General features: G+C 42.0%; 2 protein-coding genes across 2 annotated transcripts in view; one reads left to right on the top strand and one right to left on the bottom strand.

Moving 5' to 3' along the window:
• Window positions 1–23,682, bottom strand: part of LOC134226775 (MOXD1 homolog 2-like) — a 387,300-nt gene that overhangs the window by 344,563 nt on the left and 19,055 nt on the right. The window lies entirely within an intron of this gene.
• On the top strand, window positions 19,019–22,077 carry LOC134223890 (uncharacterized). Its single transcript, XM_062703117.1, has one exon. It carries the CDS (start codon window positions 19,037–19,039, stop codon window positions 22,007–22,009), a length of 2,973 nt encoding a protein of 990 aa, XP_062559101.1. The 5' UTR covers window positions 19,019–19,036; the 3' UTR covers window positions 22,010–22,077.

Below are 23,682 nucleotides of genomic sequence, written 5' to 3'. Positions count from 1 at the left end.
GCTTGATTGTATAATCACCTTAAGAGTGTTGTTCACACACGAATTTTTGAAAATTTTATTTTTGTCTTCCTTTTTAAATGTTGGTCTAAAAATTATATACATCACCAGGTTCGTAATGCTCACTCTATCTCAAAAGCGCAGGATAATCATCGAAAACAGATTCACCCTGCGATTGAAAAATAATTGCTTTGGTCTCATCGAACCTGTATATTGCATACAGCTACGTAGATCAACGTCACCTTTGCGTACAACCCGATTGGGCTGCCCCTTTGAGTTTTTTTTTTGTTGGGATTTTTGTTGAAAGTACAATTTTCCGTAACAGTAGGCCATTATAAAGGCATCACCCCTAATACCAGCGTGCAAGACATCTTACCGTGCATTTACTCGCCATGTGAGAAGCCGGGTGCGAACAAAAGTGAAGTAGATTCATCCATCACTAATGCGACATGCGCACGATAGGAGTAGGGCTGTCAGGTGAACTTTGTAAATCGAAATTTAACATACTCATGTTTGTATAATCATTTTTGATCCGAGGAAATAAAGTGTAGGTAACGTACCTGACTTGGTTTCTATTTCGGATACATGATAAAGAATAATCTCCAGGGGTGTGGGTGTCTCTTGGGAATTCGATTGCATTCCTTTCTGGCTATCCAAGGTGGTGAGTATTCCCACTTGGATATTGGGATAGCTTAGGTGAGAAATCTCACTAAGCTATATGATTTCAGGTGGAGCATTTCCACTGAAGCGGACACAAGGGTAATATCAGGTGGTGAGGATTCCCACTGATAATCATTAAGGGGGAAGCAGGTGGTGAGCGTTCCCACTGATTTTATCAATAGGGGAAACTGGACACACATGATCCCCGGGGACACATGATCCCCCCATGTTTTCTCGAAAACTAATCACATTTTTATACCAGTGATATGTGCAAACGAATCCGTTAGATAGATTATTGAATCTGAGTAACATTTGATATTAGATACTTTATGTATATGGATTTTACAGAGGTTTTATTATTTTAGCATTCTCAATCCTTTTTTTCTTCAAAGGAGAAAAGTTTAATAACTTTGAATATGTCCAACCAAAACGTACCAAATTTTTACTGGACAAAGATTTATTATAGTAGAATTGAATAAGTTCATTCAAATAACTATTGCTTATTTTCCATTGAATAAAAAAAACAAAACAAGATGAATACTCAACATGGACACACTTGATCCCCCACAGTTTGGACTCACTTGATCCCGATATTGCATATATTAAGGCGTTTGTTGTATACCGTCGCATATTATTGTATTGTATGTAATTAGTTGATCTGTTAAAACTATTTTCTAGTTAAAAAGTATAAATAAATTTTATTTCTCTTTAATTTTGTTAATCAGACAATACACGCGCAATTTGAATTTCTCAATAGCCTTATTTCATTAACCAGAACAAAGTGTAGTTGAACATACTTTGTTTTGATTAGTTTTATTAAATGCATTTTAACATTATTTTCAATGAAAAAGAGTGTAAATTAAGCTTTGAAAATACTCAACAAATCTCAGGGCTTAAAATCAGTATTGTTCGATCTGGTATTAACTTTTTTTCCGTTTGAACGAGGAGAAGTTTGCTTACAATCACCATTTAGTTGTAAACCTCCTTAAAGAATTTTTAATAATAGTCTTATTCAACATCTTTTGGTCAGTCGTTTAAGAGAAATCGCATTTGTGTAATAATAACACGCACTACAAAAATTATGATACGTGATAGTACCATATTGATGTATGAAGTCATCATCCTGGTGATCACGGTTGTGGTATTGGTAGTAGTCTGGCGATCTCGATGTACCGTCGTCGGGAGAGGCAATGGGTCAAATAGGGGTGAGAATGGGTCACTGTTTCAGCTACTTAGAATGATTGTAGAATAGATTGAATGCATCTGAGGGCAAGAAGATCAAAATATAAGAGACCTCTTTGAACAATTTAATAGATTCCAAAATTACAAAGATATATTTATGTATCGATCAACCATTTTTGGTATCATCTGTATCAATCACAAAGAGAGATCCTCTTGGGAACATCATGGTTGTCGTGGATATGACCACTGTCTGTTAGTGGAGGGAATGGTTTGCAGATAAATTATCATCACCATGCCAATTTTGTTGCTATAGCAGACATTCTATCTGTCACTACTACTCTATTCGAGAACTAAAATACTTGTCTTGCTTAATACCTACAATATTTAATTTTCGCACGACTAATATTACGGCAGACTTTGAAGAATTATTAGGATTTGAAGCTAGACCAATTCAACCTTTCATTAGACTTGGAAGAACCTTAACATGTTCTGGTCATAAAGGGATCAATTTCCCCCTAAATGGGGATCAAATCTCCCGCAAGTTTTGAAAATGCCAAATTTTCTATCTTTCAGCAAAATCGATTTTTTGGTATTTTTCATGGACAAATAATTACTTCCAATGACGTTTTTGAATAGCTTATTAAGTTATTCATCAAATCCATCAAGAAGCGTGCAAATCGGTGCATGTTACATCGAGAAATATCCTAAACAAAAAGTGGGGATCATGTGTGTCCAGTTTCCCCTACCATTTACAATTTTAACCACTGCGACCATTACGTTGATCTATTGTGGTATACCCCATTTTAGTGTTGCATCTACTCAGAATAGCTAGTTACCATTTAGGGTTACCGCCATTGTCTGTCGATGCGACTCATTACAGTTACCAATTCTTTTGATCCTTGGCTAACATTGACTAAGCATTGTATTATTCTCTAAATCATTGCACTGCTCAGGTCAGAATTCGAGGACAATTGAAGTTCAGAAGTAGAGCTTGAGAGTTTTCCGGCTTCTATATTCGAAAAAAAAAAATTGCTATTAGTCTGGCGAGTCTGTAATAGTCTAATCTTGATAAAGAACGTGTTTCATATTTTTGCAAACAGAGGATATGATTTAATAAGAAGTTTTAAGAAATGCAATTTTAACAGTTTTTTGAGAAATTAATTCAATAATAATTAGTTGGGTGAGTGAAAAAATTCACATGAAAATGCTATGATAATGCGATGATAGAGATAAGTCGATAAAAAGCAGAATAAAAATTGGGTACCGTCATCGGGGCCTCGCGGGGTTGAGAGTAAGTCTCGCTTAACTTTTCAAAAGGTCCTAAGTAACATTTTTTTCATGAATTTATTTGAATAGCGCAATCAACAGAACAACATGAAAGCTATTGATTGCAGTATTCAAATTAATTCATGAAAAAAATGTTACTTAGGTCCTTTTGAAAAGTTAAGCGAGAAGTCATCGTTCGTTCGAAATCGTTCAAAAAGGCCTCTTATATTGTAGCCTTCTTGCCTTCAGATACAATCAATCTATTCTGCAAGCATTCTAAGTAGGTAGTTGAAACCAGGGACCAAGGACGGAAATCTTCGTTTTACTATCAGTTGCATCGACGCTCAGTAGGCAGCTTCGTCATCGATTCGTGTTTGTTTTGATCAGACGCTCGGCAATGCAGGCACGAACATCTCGCAGCATGCTGTCAAATTTCCATACCTTTTTTACCACCCGATCCTCAATAGCCGATTGATAATCGAGCGTAAACAATTAATATCTACCGGGGCTGAAATGAATATTTTGAATTGCGGTTGATTTGTACCGATAAATGATGATTATTTTACTTTATATACTAAACAGATGCATATATTTTAGAAATCTGACTTCAAAATGTTGAATCCATGCACCGCAGTATAAAATTATATTCATATTTTGAAATTACAAATTGAATATCAATGTGCCAAACTGAAAATTCATTTTGACACCGCACAAAACAACGCTGATACCGAAAGTCGACGCTTGCTGCTGTTTGTGCACATGCCGTCCTATTCATTCGCACATTCAAATTCGGGAAGGACTAGCAACTTGATTGTGTGTTGGATGTCGGCTATTTGAGTGTAGTTAAAATGACTTTTTCTGTCCCTGCGGTATCAAAATGAATCTTCAGCTTGGCATATTGATACCGTGGACCCCCGATAATTTGAACGGTACCTCATTCAAATTACCGGGGTTCATTTTTAATTTGAACTTCTGGTTATTCTATAAGCATCAGAAAAACTGGTTTCTGGCTACTCTCTTTGCTGGTTTGTTTTGATTCTGCGTTCCATTTCACGATGTTCCATTTTCTTCTCTCGATTCCACGTGGTAAATGACGTTTGAATCATTTTTAATTTGAACGATGTTCAAACCAACGGGGTTCAAATTAAAAAGTGTTCAGATTAAAAACGGTCATATTACCGGGGGTCCACGGTATTCAATTTGAAATCTCAAAATATGAATATAATTTCATACTGCGGTGCATAGATTCAACATTTTGAAGTCAGATTCCTAAAATATATGCATCTGTTTAGTATATAAAGTAAAATAATCATCATTTATCGGCGCAAATCAACCGCAATTTAAAATATTCATTTCAGCCCCGGCAGATATTCATATTTTACGCTCGATTATCAAACGGCTATTGAGGATCGAGCGGTAAATTTGGTATGGAAGTTTGACAGCATGCTGTGAGATGTTCGTGCCTGCATTGCCGAGCGTCTGATCAAAACAAACACGAATCAATGACGAAGCTGCCTACTGAGGATCGATGCAACTGATAGTAAAACGAAGATTTCCGTCCCTGGTTGAAACCTTGACCCATTATCACCCCCCTTTTATGTATTGTCACACTGACGATGGTAAAACTGTCTTGGCGTATTGCGAATTGTCGTGTCCGGAGAAGACGGCTGCACGCGAATAATCGAGTCCGAGTCATCAACAACATTCTACTCAACTCTTTCCTTACTTGTTCTCACTCTTTGTTTACATTTTCTAACACGGAATGCAGTCATGGATAGAGCTTACTAGGCTCTAGAACATCAATCTTGCATCAAAATCAGACAGAAGTCATCAACAAAATTCAGCGCAACTCTTTTCTTACTTATTCTCACTTTTTGTTTACATTGTCTAACACTGATCTCAAACCATCAACTGATCTCGGAATGCAGTCACGAATAGAGCTTTCCAGGCTCTAGAACATCAATATTGCATTGAAATCAGACAAAAGTCACCAACAACATTCTACACAACTCTTTCCTTATTAGTTCTCACTCTTTGTTTACATTTTCTAACACTGAACTCAAGTCATCCATTGATTTTGGAATGCCGTCATGGATAGAGCTTAGAGGCATCAATATCAGAAAAAAATATCAAAAACATTCTACGCAACTCTTTGCTCACGTGTTCTACATAGATACCCTCTCGGGGGAATGATTGTTTACCTTGTTGTTTACCCTATCAGGATACCCTCTCGGGGGAATGATTGTTTTCTTCTTCAAATATACCTTCTCGATGATTGATTGTTTACCCTATCAGGGGAATGATTGTTTACCCTATGAGGGATAAACTCTCGGGGGAATGATTGGTTACCCTATCAGGGATTCCCTCTCGGGGGAATGACTGTTTACTTTATTCAATATACCCTCTCCGGGGGGGGTGGGGTGGGTGGGGTGATTGTTTACCCTATCAGGGATTTTTTATCGGAAAATTGTCTAGTCTACACTACTAATATACCACATGTAAAATCGATGCAATCAACAAATTTCATAAGTGCGCACTAAAATATTCTCCATACGATATACAAATAATAAAAATAATGTGTCTCGACTAATTTACATTTACCAGAAAAAAAACTCAGGTTACTTAGGTCCTTTTCAAAAGTTAATGGCACGAACGAAAACTTTCAAAATTTTTCTTTTTTCGTGCTCTTTTTTTAACCAAAACAAGCACACGCGATTTCCTATTTTTTTTCTTCTTTTTACGCTTTACCGTGACCGAGCTTGTCATTTCCGGAGCACCACTATTCACAATGCACCGTCTTGGCCATTATCGTGTCCGGATGAGACGTCTTCAATCGAATCAGCAGTCTCCAGCTGCTACTCGATCCGCAGCAGCTCGGAAGCACTACTACTTACAAAGTGTGGTTTATTAGTAGTGTAGACTAGACAGTTTTCCAAGAAAAAATCCCTGATAGAGTAACCAATCATTTCCCCCAGAGGGTGAAATCAAATATATAGATTGAATTGATTAAGAGGGCATATACATTAGTCATGAGTACTAGATGCGAGAGTGACAGAGGACCAAAGACAGATTGAGCTTTGTGATGGATTTCGCGAGAAGGGATTGTTCAAAAATTACGTCCATCGTTTTTCGGCATTTTCGACCCCCCTCCCCCCTCCTGTCACAATGTGTCATAAATCACTGACCCCTCTCCCCCCTGTACGTACAACTGTAAAATATAAAATGGTTTGTCTTCTTTGTACACTACTTTTACAAGAAATTTGGTGGGAATTAACTCCCTTAACAACAGCAAAATAAAATGTTTTTCGGCTAATCAAATTGTTTCTTGAATGTAATAAGGTATTTTTTCTTATTGGATGTAACACAAGACGAGACCCCCCCCCTCTCCCCCTGTCACAAATTGTCATACATTTTAGAACCCCCTCCCCCCCTCAAATCAAGGACGTAATTTTTGAACGATCCCTTAGCCCGTCAACGATACGCGGCTCTTGAGAAGGAAGTAAAACGCTCATGTCGACGGGACAAGTGAGCGTGGGCAGACTCTCTGGCCGACGCAGGAGAGAGAGCCGCCACAATCGGGGACATTCGCCTCCTCTACGATATCTCATGACGCTTAAGCGGGGCGAAGATGAATGCAACGATGCATGTGAAAGACGCGAATGACAGGTTATTGACCGACCCAAACGGACCAGTTCACTATGGTCCAGGATACAGATTTACGCGGAAAGATGCATTTTACGCCAAAACTATATTTTTTAGAAAAAACTGATGTTCTACAAAATTGTTCGAAATAGTAAGGCCATCATTATGGTGCAACCAAAAAATAGGGTGGCCCATCATATAAAAAAATAGGAATTATGTCTATTATTTCTCGGAATATTGACATGATATGTTCTACAAAGTTGTAGCGCAGCTTATTCCAATCAATTTTGCTATAAAAACTTTTTCTGTAGCTCTTAAGTTCGCTGATTTGGAGCAATTTTACTTAATTGGATTAGGGTGTACCTCACAAAAACAGTATTTTTGATCTACTTTTTTTGCTTTAGATTTCTCGAAAAAACACCCGCACCCTGCCAGCCAGGCTACCACTACCTCGGCATGATCTGCCTAGGATCCAACGTATAACACGCGTCAATACCGGAGCTCCATCACTGCTAGAGATTCAAACAGCCATCCAAAGCATGAAATCGAATAAAGTCCCAGGGGATCGCATATCAGCCGAGATGCTCAAAGCTGACCCCATGCCATCCGCTCAACTACTGCATCGTTTAATTCGTAATATCTGGGACACCACAACTTTCCCGGTCGATTGGATACAAGGTATCTTAGTGAAGGTTCCCAAAAAAAGGTGACCTGACTGTATGCGATAACTGGCGAGACATTATGTTGCTGTGTACCGTTCTCAAAATTCCATGCAAAATTAGCCCGGATTCAGGAGCAGATCGATGCGACTCTCCGGCGGCAGCAAGCTGGATTCCGTGCCGGAAGATCCTGTGTGGACCATATTGTCACGCTCCGTATCATTCTGGAGCAGGTCAATGAATTCCAAGAGTCCCTTTACTTGGTATTCATTGACTACGAAAAAGCTTTCTGTATTCTATCACCGTTACTGTTCCTCATCGTAATCGACGAGATTCTGGTAGATGCGATTGACCGTGAACCAAACGCGAGCTGTTATGGCAGCCTATAACCATGGAGCACCTAAATGACTTCGAATTGGCGGATGATGTTGCACTCCTCACGCAACGGCGCTCTGATATGCAGAGTAAGCTCAACGACCTTGCCGAGCGCTCCTCCTCCTTAGTCATCAACGTCAACAAAACCAAATCGTTGGATGTAAACACGGTGACTCCTTCCAGTTTCACAGTAGCCGGGCAACCAGTGGAGAATGTTGAAAGCTTCAAATATCTTGGTAGCCAAATGGCGTCAGACGACGGTACCAAGATTGACATAGGCGCACGGATCAAGAAAGCAATATCTGGAAAAACAGGCAGATAAGCGAACGCACCAAAATACGAATTTTCAACTTTAACGTGAAATCTTTGCTGTTATACGCTAGCGAAACATGGTGTGTATCAGTGGAGAACACTTAACGGCTGCAGGTGTTCATTAACAGATGCCTGCGGTATATGATTCGGGCTTGGTGGCCTCACAACTGGATCTCAAACAACGAGCTCCATCGTCGTTGTCACCAGAGGCCGATAGCAACAGAAATTCGGGATCGGAAGTGGGGCTGGGTCGGCCACACTCTACGTAGGGGCGGAAACTAAATCTGACAAAAAGGATTAGACTGGAACCCAGCGAGAAATCGCAGCAGTCCAGCCCATAGTGCCATATCACCAATTTTCGATAGGAAACAATGGGACACGATTCTGCGTCGAATGAAACTTGTTGCGGGCAAAACGGCTAAGAGTAAGTGCCTAAAAAATGAGGGAGATTTTTTTCTTGTAAAAATTGTATTTTGGCCATAACTTCCGATCCCATAGTCCGATCTGGCCAATTTTCAATAGCAGACAATGGGATAGAAGTCTGCATCGAATGCAACTTGCGAGCAAATCGGTTGAGGATAAGTGCCCAAAAAATGAGTGACATTTTTGCTACATTTTAGTACATGGGTGCGCACAGACACACACGCACACACATACACACAGAAATCACTTCAATTCGTCGAACTGAGTCGATTGGTATATAACACTACGGGTCTCCTATAAAAAGTTCATTTTTGGAGCGAACATATAGCCTTTACGTATACTTAGTATACGAGAAAGGCAAAAAAAAGTGGAACTTGATTAATGGATTGTGTTTAAGAGTGATTTAATCTAGAAAACGGCAAAAACAAACTAAATGAAAAATCATATGCAATGTAACGATAACTGTATGCGTTTGTTCCGAATATTCGGAGTTAGTATGTGTTCGATGAACATACATACTAGCATGATGGACTACGAAAAACGCAGTTTTGGGTGTTTTTCGAGCATTTTTTCAAAAACAAATTGGTTAGGTGAGTGAACAAATCATAGAAATAATGCAATGATTATGCAGTGACGAAGGTAACTCGATGAATAGCAGCAAAACAGGGTTTGCAGAAATCGCTCACAATAGATAACGAACAACGATAAAGGTTTCCCCAAACACACGCGACGCGACAGTCGCGACGCGATTCTATCGATTGGCGACAGCGATTCTGTCGCCGTTGGTATGGAAGCGTAAATCAAACATTGCCTGCAGCAACCCAACGATAGAATCGCAGCGACTAGTTGTCGCCGTCACGGCGATGAAATCGCTTAGGTCTGGGGGAGCCTTGAAGGAGAGGCAAAAACTGTTCCGAATCATAACAAGCCATGATAACAAATTTAACAAACTTGTATACAAGTGCGAAAAACCAAAATCGGATAGGCAGCCCCCACAGAAAAATGGTGATTCTCGCTTTGTTTTCGCTCCTTTCTTGTTGGTTATTGCACAGCTGTGAAATGCATCACCAGAGCCAGTGCTCCCCGCATTTGGATCTTTCTAAAAGAAATTTATCATGGGGTATAGCATCCCGAATCAGTTCTCTATCATGACAGCTTGCGAAAAAAGTCTCTCGCGGTATGCTACATATCGTATCCAGCTTTCCACGCTCGGTAATGGCGGCTTATCGGTGGGTAAAAATCAATTGGTCACTGTACTGTTTGACACTAGCTGAAGGAAAGCCGACTGGCGTTCGTGGGGGGGGGGAAGGGAAAAAAGGCCTTTTCGGCAGTGAGTTTTCCTCCAGCTAGTGTCAAACAGTACAGTGACCGATTGATTTTTGCACACCGACAAGCCGCCATTACCGAGCGTGGAAAGCTGGATATGTATACAGACATGATAAGTGAGAGACTTGTTCTTTCTCTTTAGAATTCAATCCCTGCAGCAAAATATTCATTTAATGGTAAATTTGTATCCAGCTTTCCACGCTCGGTAATGGCGGCTTGTCGCTGTGTAAAAATCAATCGGTCACTGTACTGTTTGACACTAGCTGGGGGAAAGCTCACTTGCGTTCCTGGATGAGGGGAACGGGAAAAAGGCCTTTTCGCCAGTGAGTTTTCCTCCAGCTAGTGTCAAACAGTACAGTGACCGATTGATTTTTACACAGTGACAAGCCGCCATTGCCGAGCGTGGAAAGCTGGATTAGTACACTGAGGAAAATGGACGTACGATTTTCAATAAAACGCCTTATGGAAATTTGCCACAAGGAATCGGTATGAATTTCAATATGTAGCCTTATGAATGATGATTTTCATTTGAAAAAAAGTGAAGTGCGGCAGACTGGATTCGAACCATGGACGTCGGGGTCGGGAGGCCGATATGTAGACCACACGCCCATCGACGCTTGGGTATTCGAAGAGGTAACTGCGTATAAGAAGCACTGATGGTGGAATAATCAGTCGAATATTCATAAGGCGCCAGTTATGAATTTCGATAGTCCAGTTCGCTGAGTGTATGTGTGCGAATGAGAGAAAATCAACGTGATTGTAGAATTGATTACGGTTTATAGAGCCTTCTTCTCTTCCTCAATGCCGAATTTCCAGTCATGGATCTTTCAAAAAGAAAAAAATCTCTTATCCAGCTTTCCACGCTCGGTAATGGCGGCTTGTCGGTGTGCAAAAATCAATCGGTCACTGTACTGTTTGACACTAGCTGGAGGAAAACTCACTGCCGAAAAGGCCTTTTTTCCCTTCCCCTCACCCACGAACGCCAGTCGGCTTTCCTCCAGCTAGTGTCAAACAGTACAGTGACCAATTGATTTTTACCCACCGATAAGCCGCCATTACCGAGCGTGGAAAGCTGGATAGAAATAGAACAATGCATGTGTAGAATAGGCTTACCTGTAGGCTATTGAGTGTTGACGAATAATCTTCTATATAATAAAAATAAGTTGAGATTTCCTTTCTGACGATTTAACTCGCGAACGGCCTGACTGATTTGCAAGATTTTTTCCCTAATCGATTCATTTTGCGATTCGCAAGGTTTGTATATACAAAAAGTTGGTGAATTTGACGGGGGAAAGTAAAAAAAAAACATTAGAACACAATTTTGGGTCAGCTGTTGAGGAAAACAAAACAAACGCATGGAAATTGATCTAGAGTGCGGTGCTGCAAATGGTACATTGTGACATTTGCAACACCCGGGCAAAGCTGGGTTTCTTTCGCTAGTTATCAATAATTTTACGAATAAGTCTACATTTTTACTAAATTCTCAAACAATAAATCACTTGCAATGGGGGCCGTGCAGAAACCACGTGGTCATATATGGGGGGAAGGGGGGTTTGGAAAATGACCACGATAAGCCACATGGGGGGAGGGGGTGTTGCTCTTGAACCACGTGGTTTTTTTTGACGTAAACTACGTCTAAGGGGACGACTCGGATACAGGGTGACAAATGAAAATTTCCAAATCCGAGACCGTCACGAAATCATGTAAGATTTTGAACGTTAATAGCGCATTCATCTTTCGATGGAGTTTTGAGATTTATATATCAATCGACTCGGAAACTCTCCACGAATTTTCCAGTAATATTGAAACATTTGATTAACAACGTTAAAGTAGGGCATTGGACCATTTTGGCAGCACCTCTTTTTCCCGTTCGCAACGTGAGTCTCATTCGGCCGTCGTTCAGTGTAGTTCACGCTTAAAATGAACTACTCAAAATTGAGTCGAATCCGACTCATTTTCATTAAAAACGGGACAACTCAAAATTTGAGTAATATATACTACTTCAATAAAATAATGATTTCGCGAAAGTTAAGCTTGGCCTTCCATCAATTTTTAATACGACAGATGCGAATCAAGTTTATCTATCTATCTAAGTGCATTTTACGACAAACAGACTCCTAGTTTAAGTGCAATCATCATTTTATTGAAGTAGTATTATTTACTCAAATTTTGAGTTGTCCCGTTTTTAATGAAAATGCGTCGGATTCGACTCAATTTTGAGTAGTTCATTTTTAGCGTGTTGGTTTTTGGGCTATTCTTTTTGTGCGGTGCTTTGCACCAGTTTGCCACAAAAAGTAGGGCCACAGCAGTGACTGCAGTCGGCGATATACATACAAGCGCATGTTTGTGCAAGGATAGGATGATCGATTGTTAGCAACGGCAATGCAATGTCATAATGCGATAATCGCAATGCAAATGAACAAACATTTTCGATTCAAAGATAACTTAGGAAAATGGTGAGCCATTTTATGATAAACTGCAAATTGTTAATTATATTTTTATTATTGAATATGCGCCAAAATCAAAAGAATTCAATTTTAATTCAGGAAGTTTGAATGCCCTTCAGATACTCTGTGGGTACAATCATGCGGGGCTTATTGTAGTAAACGGCTATAGCTTCGGAACGCATACTTTACTGAAACGGGCTATAGGTTACAATAGAACTATTACTTTCTAGCTCCCGGATCTAAGATTCTTGCAATTATATTAATAATATGGTTGCACGAGTATGTTATCCATAATGCCACTGCCAGATAGTGGGAGTTAGATTGTAATAAAATAGCACAAATACCCTATTCCCGTCCGCAGCGTTTACTACACCCAAAAAAATCTGCACGTTGTTTCCACCTGAAAAAGTACGTAGAATTTTTCCACCTGAAATTCACGTAACTTTTACCTGATTTTTTGATAGAATTTTCATTTTACGTGAAAATCATGTAAGTTCTACCTGAGTTTTGGATAGAATTCACCAGACACGCAAGTTTCACCTGACCTTTCTGAAGCATTTTCAGTTACGTGTGCACGTAAAATGTACCTGAAAATTCAGGTGGAAGCAACGTTTAGATTATTTGGAGTGTACTCTGGCGCATCTCAACCGAATGGCTTGGTTTTTGGTACCGTTCTGACTCAAATCCCGAATATGACTCATATTCCGAACACTGGCGTTTTAGCGCCCTAAAACTAAAACTGTCATTGGTTTTCCGCACTGAGGATCAAGATAACAAACGAATTCTAACTCCTGTGGAGAAAATTACACGAATAAAGTTAAACTGGGCATTTAAAAGCTAAAGTTCGGAATATGAGTCATGTTCGAATTTGAGTCAAAACGGTACATGGCTAGTATTTGTTGATAGTTGGCGCAACCGGGTTTTATCGACTCGCGCTTCTTTGTCGGACTCAACAATACGACTATCCCTTCTCTGCCAACTATTCCTCGTCACTCCAAATAACAGAAGGCGGAGATTCTGTCAAAGGTCCAAGGCTCGTATTCTTCCACCAGTGATGACTCGATGCTCTGACTACCATTAGACAGAGGCACCTGTTTGTCCGTAGCCAGAGCATAGATTCTTTGTTAGGTCCAGGCCCGATGCGTATCGTCTCGCATCTGTCGTGAAATCGCAAAATCGTGGTACACGCACTCACCAGTATTCACCCCCAGCAACAAACATATAGCACATCGATCACAGTAACTTATAGGGTAAAAGTTCCCATAGTCGTGGGTGTTCCTATAGTTGCGGTAGTGTTGTTTTCACATAATCTACGTATTAAACGCAGCAACCCATGTGAATATTCAATTTGTTGACCTGTCATTATGTGAAATAAAATAAAACAGGTTGGAAAACGCATGAAAATCGGTAAAGTATCACTAAAATAGGCACGGCAAATGCTGGGTAAAGCGTACCATTGGTACTTCGCGTACCTGAAGGAATAAAATAGACCCCACCTCGCGGTCCTTAGCCTCTTACCCAGCAACTCCTATCCCTACCTCCCCGCGGTGCTGGCCGGGATACGAGCAACCTTAGGGAAGATCGGGTAACCAACCCCGGTGGGAACTATGGTCGTATGCTGACAGGGAAGGAGGGTTTGCTCCTTCCGGAGGTGCAAATCTTATTGAGCGTATGTTCTCCATGACAGGATCGGCTCACAACAGCGTCTGTTCTCCATGTTAGGGCGGCTGATCATCGTCCGAGTGTCAGCGTGGGTTTCTAAGTGAAACTGTGCACCTTTGTCCACCGGAAATAATGAGGATTGGTCGTCCGTAGATTTAGGGGTTGTGGTGTCAGGCCCTGCAAGCCAGCCTTTAAAAAATCATAAGCAACGAACAATCAACAAGAGAGTACGGACCGGAACCATCGGCGAAGACCACTGCGACGAAAAGGGACTAGCGATTGGAAACTCGGTTCGTGGAACTGCAAATCTCTCAACTTCATCGGGAGCACACGCATACTCGCCGATGTGCTCAAGGACCGTGGATTCGGCATCGTAGCGCTGCAGGAGGTTTGTTGGAAGGGATCAATGGTGCGAACGTTTAAAGGTAATCATACCATCTACCAGAGCTGCGGCAACACACACGAGCTGGGAACAGCTTTCATAGTGATGGGCGATATGCAAAGGCGCGTGATCGGGTGGTGGCCGATCAATGAAAGAATGTGCAGGTTGAGGATCAAAGGCCGGTTCTTCAACTTCAGCATAATCAACGTCCATAGCCCACACTCCGGAAGCACTGATGATGATAAAGACGCATTCTACGCGCAGCTGGAACGTGAGTACGACAGCTGCCCAAGCCACGACGTCAAAATCATCATAGGAGATTTGAACGCTCAGGTTGGCCAAGAGGAGGAGTTTAGACCGACTATTGGAAAGTTCAGCGCTCACCGGCTGACGAACGAAAACGGCCTACGACTAATTGATTTCGCCGCCTCCAAGAATATGGTCATTCGTAGCACCTACTTCCAACACAGCCTCGCGTATCGGTACACCTGGAGATCACCACTGCAGACAGAATCAAAAAATGGACCACGTTCTGATTGATGGACGGCACTTCTCCGACATTATCGACGTCAGGACATATCGTGGCGCTAACATCGACTCGGACCACTATCTGGTGATGGTTAAACTGCGCCCAAAACTATCCGTCATCAACAATGTTCGGTACCGACGACCGCCGCGGTACGACCTAGAGCGACTGAAGCAACCTGATGTCGCCACTGCATACGCGCAGCATCTCGAGGCAGCGTTGCCGGAAGAGGGTGAGCTCGATGGGACCCCTCTTGAGGACTGCTGGAATACAGTCAAAGCAGCCATTAACGACGCAGCGGAGAACAACGTCGGGTATATGGGTCGAAGTCGACGGAACGATTGGTTCGACGAAGAGTGCAGACAGATTATGGAGGAGAAGGACGCAGCGCGGGCGGTCGCGCTGCAGCAAGGTACCCGGCAGAACGTGGAACGTTATAGACGGAAGCGGAGACAGCAGACCCGCCTTTTTCAGGAGAAGAAACGCCGCCTGGAAGAAGCGGAGTGCGAGGAGATGGAACAGCTGTGCCGTTCTCAAGATACACGCAAGTTCTATCAGAAGCTCAACGCATCCCGCAAAGGCTTCGTGCCGCGAGCCGAAATGTGCCGGGATAAGGATGGGAGCATCTTGACGGACGAACCTGTGGTGATCGAAAGGTGGAAGCAGCACTACGAGGAACATCTGAATGGCGCTGAGAGTACAGGCAGTGAAAGTCAAGGCAGCGGAGGAAATGACTACGTCAGTTCAGCGGATGATGCAAGCCAACCAGCCCCCACCTTGCGGGAAGTTAAGGATGCCATTCAACAACTAAAGACCAATAAAGCAGCTGGTAAGGATGGTATCGGAGCTGAGCTCATCAAGATGGGCCCGGAAAAGCTGGCCACTTGCCTGCACAAACTGATAGTCAGAATCTGGGAAACCGAACAGCTACCGGAGGAGTGGAAGGAAGGGGTTATATGCCCCATCTACAAGAAAGGCGACAAACTGGAGTGTGAGAACTTTCGAGCGATCACCATCCTTAATGCCGCCTACAAAGTGATATCCCAGATCATCTTCCGTCGTCTGTCACCATTAGTGAACGAGTTCGTGGGAAGTTATCAAGCCGGCTTCGTTGATGGCCGCTCGACAACGGACCAGATCTTTACTGTACGGCAAATCCTTCAAAAATGCCGTGAATACCAGGTCCCAACGCACCATCTGTTCGTTGATTTCAAGGCGGCATACGACAGTATAGACCGCGTAGAGCTATGGAAAATTATGGACGAGAACAGTTTACCAGACTGATCAAAGCAACGGTGGATGGTGTGCAAAACTGTGTGAAGATTTCGGGCGAACACTCCAGTTCGTTCGAATCGCGCCGGGGACTAAGACAAGGTGATGGACTTTCGTGCCTGTTGTTCAACATTGCGCTAGAAGGTGTCATGCGGAGAGCCGGGTGTAACAGCCGGGGTACGATTTTCAACAGATCCAGTCAATTTATTTGCTTCGCGGATGACATGGACATTGTCGGCCGAACATTTGCAAAGGTGGCAGAACTGTACACCCGCCTGAAACGTGAAGCAACAAAAGTTGGACTGGTGGTGAATGCGTCAAAGACAAAGTACATGCTTGTGGGCGGAACCGAGCGCGACAGGGCCCGCCTGGGAAGCAGTGTTACGATAGACGGGGATACCTTCGAGGTGGTCGAGGAATTCGTCTACCTCGGATCCTTGCTAACGGCTGACAACAACGTTAGTCGTGAAATACGAAGGCGCATCATCTGTGGAAGTCGGGCCTACTACGGGCTCCAGAAGAAACTGCGGTCGAAAAAGATTCGCCACCGCACCAAATGTGTCATGTACAAGACGTTAATAAGACCGGTAGTCCTCTACGGACATGAAACATGGACAATGCTCGAGGAGGACTTGCAAGCACTCGGAGTATTCGAGAGACGGGTGCTTAGGACCATCTTTGGCGGTGTGCAAGAAGACGGTGTGTGGCGGCGAAGAATGAACCATGAGCTCGCCCAACTCTACGGCGAACCCAGTATCCAGAAGGTAGCTAAAGCCGGAAGGGTACGATGGGCAGGACATGTTGCAAGAATGCCGGACAGCAACCCTGCAAAGATGGTGTTCGCTTCCGATCCGGCAGGTACGAGACGGCGTGGAGCGCAGCGAGCGAGATGGGCAGACCAGGTGCAGAACGACTTGGCGAGCGTGGGGCGTATCCGAGGATGGAGAGATGCGGCCTCGAACCGTGCATTGTGGCGTCAAATTGTTGATTCAGTGTTATCTGTTTAGATGTTAACTAAATAAATGAAATGAAATCACTAAAATACCTTATCTTTGTCTCTGCTTTGCACCAATAATTGCGGTAGTGTTCCCATAGTTGCGAGTATCATATGAAAACAATTGGATTCGCAACTATAGGAACACAAATTAAAAAATACCGCAACTATTGGAACATTGCACCAATAATTGGAGGTACCATTTTAGGTAACAATGATGGATTCTACTGGGATTCGACCACTTTTTGAATGAAATATAATTGGGAGGCTTTCGAATACATACTTAAGGTAAGCAAAATAAAGTACAGAATTAGTGTGAAAACACAAATGATGGTTCAACTAGCTCAGTTCCTCCACTATTGGGTCTTTTGCCCTATATGCCCGAATTCTCTCACGATATGGTTATTGCAACAATATTGGCTCAACGTGTGCTGCTTGGGATATCATTATCATGTAACGCTAGTGAGTTATTTTTATTTCAGAATAATATTATTTAATAATCATACTCCACTATTTCCACCTATATATTACTACAAATAAACTAGAATTGTGGTCTAAAATTTGGAATAAAACTGAATCCCTACTAATTTTATTCTAAGTCGAATGCAACAGTTGGAATCACGAAAAGCATTATTACCACTTGGGGTTTTAAAGTTAAAATTTTAAGTTATCGTACCGTCGTCGGGGAGACAACGGGTCAAATGGGGGTGAGAATGGGTCACTGTTTCAACTACATATAATGCTTGTAGAATGGATTTAATGTATCTGAGAACAATAAAACTGAATTATAAGTGACCTTTTCAAACGGTTTTGTTATCCGAGCTCCAGACTGTCGGTGAGGGCTCGGACGTCACCCCTGACTACAGTATCCAACACTTTTTTATATTTTAAGTTATTGTAATTTTGTTCTAAACCAGTGACATAAGTAATCAAATGAATTATCTTAAAATATGACTACATTCCTCAATGCACCAAACTGTTCTACGTAGTTTACGTTGGGCGGTCGTGTCTTGTACATAACCCTTCAGATTTTTTCCTATAAAAACTTCATCTTTGTGGTGAACCTATAGATTTTACGTACACTTAATGTTCGAGAAGGCAAAACCAGCCCTCCACTACCTATTACAAGAATTCCTTGGAGACCTATTCCTTTAATCCAATGAAATTATTCAGCAAAATATACTCAGAGCAATTACCGTCTTGATTTTAATCATTTATCACTACTCATCACAATTGAAGGTCAAGATAACTTGGGTTTTCTACTTACCCCATTCCGCTAGGGTAAGTGGAAAAATAACTCCTAAATTTCAAATATATTTTTATAAATTTCAAGCGACTAAAATGGTATGAATTATCGTACAGTTGGTGCAAATTGGACTGTTTTTGAAAGCCCATAATGATTTAATGCATTTAGATCATTTAAATTGCTTTTACAATAATTTGAACATGAATTATCGATTTTTCCTTTTCCACTTCCCCCAGTGAACCTTGCTCACCTTGTTGACAGCTCCATTTCAATTCATGGTGGGTAATTTTGAAACATAAAATGTGTAATCTCAAATCTCCGTGCTTGCAAGACTTGTGCTATTCAAAAATGATTTTCCGTATGAGCTATAAAACTCTGATAGCTGTACGTTTATCACCTTTTACTTTTTGCATAGAACCCGGACATACACCATATCAAATTTTCAGCACTAAAAGTCCAATATTCCGAGAATTCAACCAAATACAGTGGAAGCAGATAAGTTTGTTCTAATTTTATCTTCAAATTGTTTCGTCGATTACGAAGGTTTATCAGCGCACTAATCCGGTGGGGAACGGGCTGGGCCCATCAAATATAAACCGGCAAAGTCGTTTGCTACATTTTATTTCGGTCAGTTCAGCTCGGTCGTCGTCGTTGTCGGAATCGCTATGCGGTGGATATTCATAGCAGAAATCCTGCTGGCGTTGGCCGTTCTGTCAACGGCTCAAACTTCTGGAGCAAGCGAGATCTGTGGTACGATACCTTCGTACGCCTTTTTTGAGAGTACAGACGATTGCAGTGCCTTCATTTTTTGCAATGAAAGAGAGGAAGTAATCTATCAGTGTCACGATGACGAAATATGGTCTCAGGTGAATGGGGCGTGTGTGCGGGGCAATGCAGAAACATGTGAACCATGGACGGCGGAAATCGAGTGCGTTAACAAGACAGAAGGACAACTCGTTGCATATCCTGAAGATTGTGGTAGATTCATCTTGTGCGGTACAAACGAGGCTATTGTGCAAGAATGTGAACGGGGGATGATTTTCGATGAACTAGAATCCAAATGCGTCATCGGAAGATTGAACGGGTGTGAATTCCTTACAAAATCTTGTGATGATAATGAAGATAATCGCTGGGAGCACCCTGACCATTGTGATATTTTCATTGGGTGTTCAGAGAATAATACCATCTTGGAGCCCTGTCCTGAGGGATATATATTTTGGGAAGATTTTCAAATTTGCTTTCCTGGCGATGTACCAACTTGTGAAGCACTCCCCTTAGAGGAGATGTGTGTGAACAGAACAAATCAAGTATTAGCGCATCCCGACCGCTGTCAATCGTTTGTTCAATGTAATAATGATGAGTCGATTGAAGAGGATTGCCCAAGTGGTCGGATCTTTCATCCAAGGAATGTGACATGCATAGTAGGAAGCATTTTAAGCGACGGTACCTGTGAGTCCCTGGATCAAATTTGTACAAACTCCACGAGTGGTGATGTGTTTGAGCATTCGGAGGATACATGTGATATATACATCCAATGTTTGGACAGTGCAACTCCTCAGATTAATTTCTGTGCACCGGGAAGAATATGGAGCCAAAGATGGCTTATGTGCATCCCTGGAAACCAGAATGACTGTCAACCATCTTCTCTTGAAACTATGTGTAATAATCAACCATTTGGAACTAGATTCCCCCATCCGACGGACTGTACGAAGATCGTTAGCTGCAATGTTGTAGATTATACTGAAATATCCTGTCCAGTCGGTTATATTGTGGAACCTGGTACACTCAACTGCATCCTTGGAGTTCGGGGAGAGTTCAACAACTGCACATCTCTTGCGGACAGTTGTACAACCAATCCGAATGCAGTTGTACCTTTTCCTGGTGAATGTGAGAGGTACATACAGTGCCAAAACGGATCTCCTAGTCTGATGTACTGTTCACCTGGTGGAATCTTTGTAGAAGATTTAGGACGTTGCGCTCCCGGTGACATCGAAGAATGCTTGCTACTGCCGTGCAATAACCAAACCGATGTACATCCAAACTACTGCCACATATTTGTCACTTGTAATAACGACCAAGTTAGCGCAGCTCTTTGCCCATATCAGCACATTTTCCATCGTCATATGTTGCGATGTACCCCTGGCGATGAATCCACATGTGAATATGACCCACTGGAAACGATGTGTGTTGGAAGGTTTACTAATAGTATTTATCCATACCCGTCGGCGGAACTGCGTTGCGATGTATCAATAAGGTGCAACAATGGCGTATCTGAGCAACAATTTTGTCCCGCGGGAATGGTTCATAAACGAGAAACTCTGGAATGTGTCCTTGGTGATGACACGAACTGTGATGTTTTAAATTGGAGTTGTGCTGAAAATGACCCATGGAGGAGGACCCATCCAATTGATTGCAACGTTATAGCCATATGCGAAGGAGGAAACATTGTAACAGACACATGTGACCCAGGACAGATGTTTGATGACGATCTGTTGAACTGCATTCCTGGAAACTGTGAATCCACTGACCCTTTAGACACGATTTGTGATGGACAAATCGATGGAGCGTTGGTACCTCATTGGGATTCGGAAAACTGTGCAGATTACTACGAGTGTCAAGATGAAGATCCTGTCGAAAGAAGCTGCCCAGAGGGTCACATTTTCAATAGAGATGATAGAATTTGCATTGCAGGAACTGTTTCTGATTGTGAAGATCTTAGCGGTCACTGCATTGGAGTACCGAACGGCAACCAGATTTTTCCCGATGCAGCAAAATGCAACCTGTATCTGAAATGTATGGATGGAATAACAACTGTGGGAACCTGTGATGCTGAAGAAATTTTCCAAGAAACCATCGGAGTTTGTGTTCCTGGTTCAGTCACAGACTGTGCCATGTTACCACTGGATTTCTGGTGCAATGGAAGAGAAAATAATGAATTTCCGCATCCAACTGTGTGTACCAATTATGTGGTTTGTGAAGACCAGACCATGACTATCCTCACCTGCAGTAGGGGGAACGTTTACAGTGGAATTAATAAACGGTGCTTAGCCGGCTTAGAATCCGACTGTAGTTTGTTCGATGTATGTTTGGATGAACTTGACGAAACAATATTGCCACACCCAGTAAATTGTGATCTCTATGTGCGCTGTTTGGAAGAACTGGGTACGGCAGATGCTTGTGAATCTGGAAACATCATCACTGCTGAAACGGGCAACCGGTGTGTCCCAGGGGATGTGGGTACCTGCACAGTAACGGTTGATAGTTTATGCGCTGGAATATTGGATGGAACACAGCTTCCTCACCCCGATACCAGTAACTGCGAAGAATACATTGTGTGTGATAACCAGATATCCACCACTGCGCGGTGTCTAAATGGGGAGATTTTCCATCGGCCAGAGATCATATGCATTCCTGGAATTCCTCAAGCAAGTGATGGTTCTCAATGTATCGATCTTCGCGATCGTTGCACTGGAAGATCGGATGGGAACTACGCACTACCCGAAAGATGCGATTTGTATATAGTTTGTGCCTCGGCGCAAACGACTGTACAATCATGTCCAGACGGGCAAATATTTCCAGACGATGCAGTTGGTAGCTGTGTCCCAGGAACTGTGAGTACCTGCGAGGTGTCTGTCTAAAAAAGTTGTATTCACTGGAAAAGCTAAATATATTTATAAGAACTTGATTATTCAGAGAGAGAGAGAGAGTGAGTGATTATTCAGAAATGCAGAACATGATGACCTTCCTACTTTTCATGATGTAAATAACGTTCAATATGGGCTCCCATAAATTGTAATTTTAAGGGCCTTTATCTCAATTAGACAACACAGCCTCAATGGCATATCGTCCAGAAGTGCATTTGAATACAAGGCGGTATGTGTATGGTTCGTCTTGAAAAACTGTCTGCCAAGTGTGGCATGTACACAAATGGAAACATTTTGTAATTTTCAATGTATTTTCACGTACGTATTTGCAACATGCAAATAAACGCAACTGGAAAACTTGCTGATCCGCTAAAGTTGGCGAACAATGAGCAGAAGTACCCGGTGAGCAATATTATAACAAACTGCATCGTTTGACGAACCAATCAACCATTTCGCTTCCAGTGCTCGGTTCGATTTGTTTATTTTCCAAACAATCATTTTTAGGATGATCCACTCTTGTTAGCTAGCGAGAAGGGAGCACTCCAACAGGCAATAAGCGCACTAATAAACCCTGCCATTTTCAGTTTGTTCTATTGCAATGCAAATACCTACGATAGGTTTATTGTTTACGAAAGCGTGTTTAGGAATTTATTTATTTGTCAATCCAACCCATGGCACTTTTACGCGAGGTAGAGCTATTGCGAGCAACATCAATTGACGAGACCTGGACAGAATTATGTCGTCAGTCATAGCGTCAGATGACTAAACGTACAGCGACTGAAAAACGGGTGGCCGGCATTCTTCTTGGCAATACTTTGGGAGCGGGAATCGATTTTGATGCGGTTAGTGGTAACGTACGTAGGGACATGGCAGGTATTTCAGTCCGTCGAAAGTCAGTCCAACGAAAGCAACGTCCATTTGCTAGATCTCCACTATAGCGGATGAGTTTGTCAAAAAAGTGTATCTTTTATTGCAGGTTGCAGTGGAATGTCAAAATGCATGGAATCTGGCTAGCAAATGCTGAGGAACGCCTGAAAATTATTATTATTAATATCTTTATTAACCGTTGTGTGACCGGCAAAAAAACACCCTTAACAGGCCGGCAGGGTACCCGGGTACCCACGAAACTAAAATGCTTATATCTCTGGAAATTTTCAACCGATTTCAACAATTTTGGGCTTATTCGATTCAGAATTTTCTCTTCTATAAAGATGTTACCAGGATGAACCAATCCGGTCAATTCGATTCCTGGAAAATCCGGATTTTCAGGAACATGTCCTGCATAAATGATACTGATCGGGGATTTCGATAGTTAATCAGCTATACGGGTATCAAACTTCTACAATTTTCATCAGTAGATTGATTCTTATCGATTTGGGTCAACCAGAAGTGCAGATTTTCGATTGGTCATTCCAGAACAGGTTCTTCGAGGGGTCATAGGTGGCCATGAACATTGTTCAATGGAACATCAACAATATGGGTATCAAACTTCATGAAATTAACTCTTGCGTATGTCCTTAATGATCCTAGGCTCACCAGACAAGTTGACTCAGGAGTGGCCATTCTGGAACAGATCGATTCCAGAAATTCTTCTAAACATATGTGACTTTTCATAAACCGTTTGTTTTAACATTATCATATCAAAACCAATACATGCACTACTCTTC

The sequence above is a fragment of the Armigeres subalbatus genome, chromosome 3 (genome assembly GCF_024139115.2).
Source record: "Armigeres subalbatus isolate Guangzhou_Male chromosome 3, GZ_Asu_2, whole genome shotgun sequence".
NCBI lineage: Eukaryota > Metazoa > Arthropoda > Insecta > Diptera > Culicidae > Armigeres > Armigeres subalbatus.
Note: the sequence above shows the minus strand (reverse complement) of the source record. Positions and strands in the feature narration are given on the sequence as shown.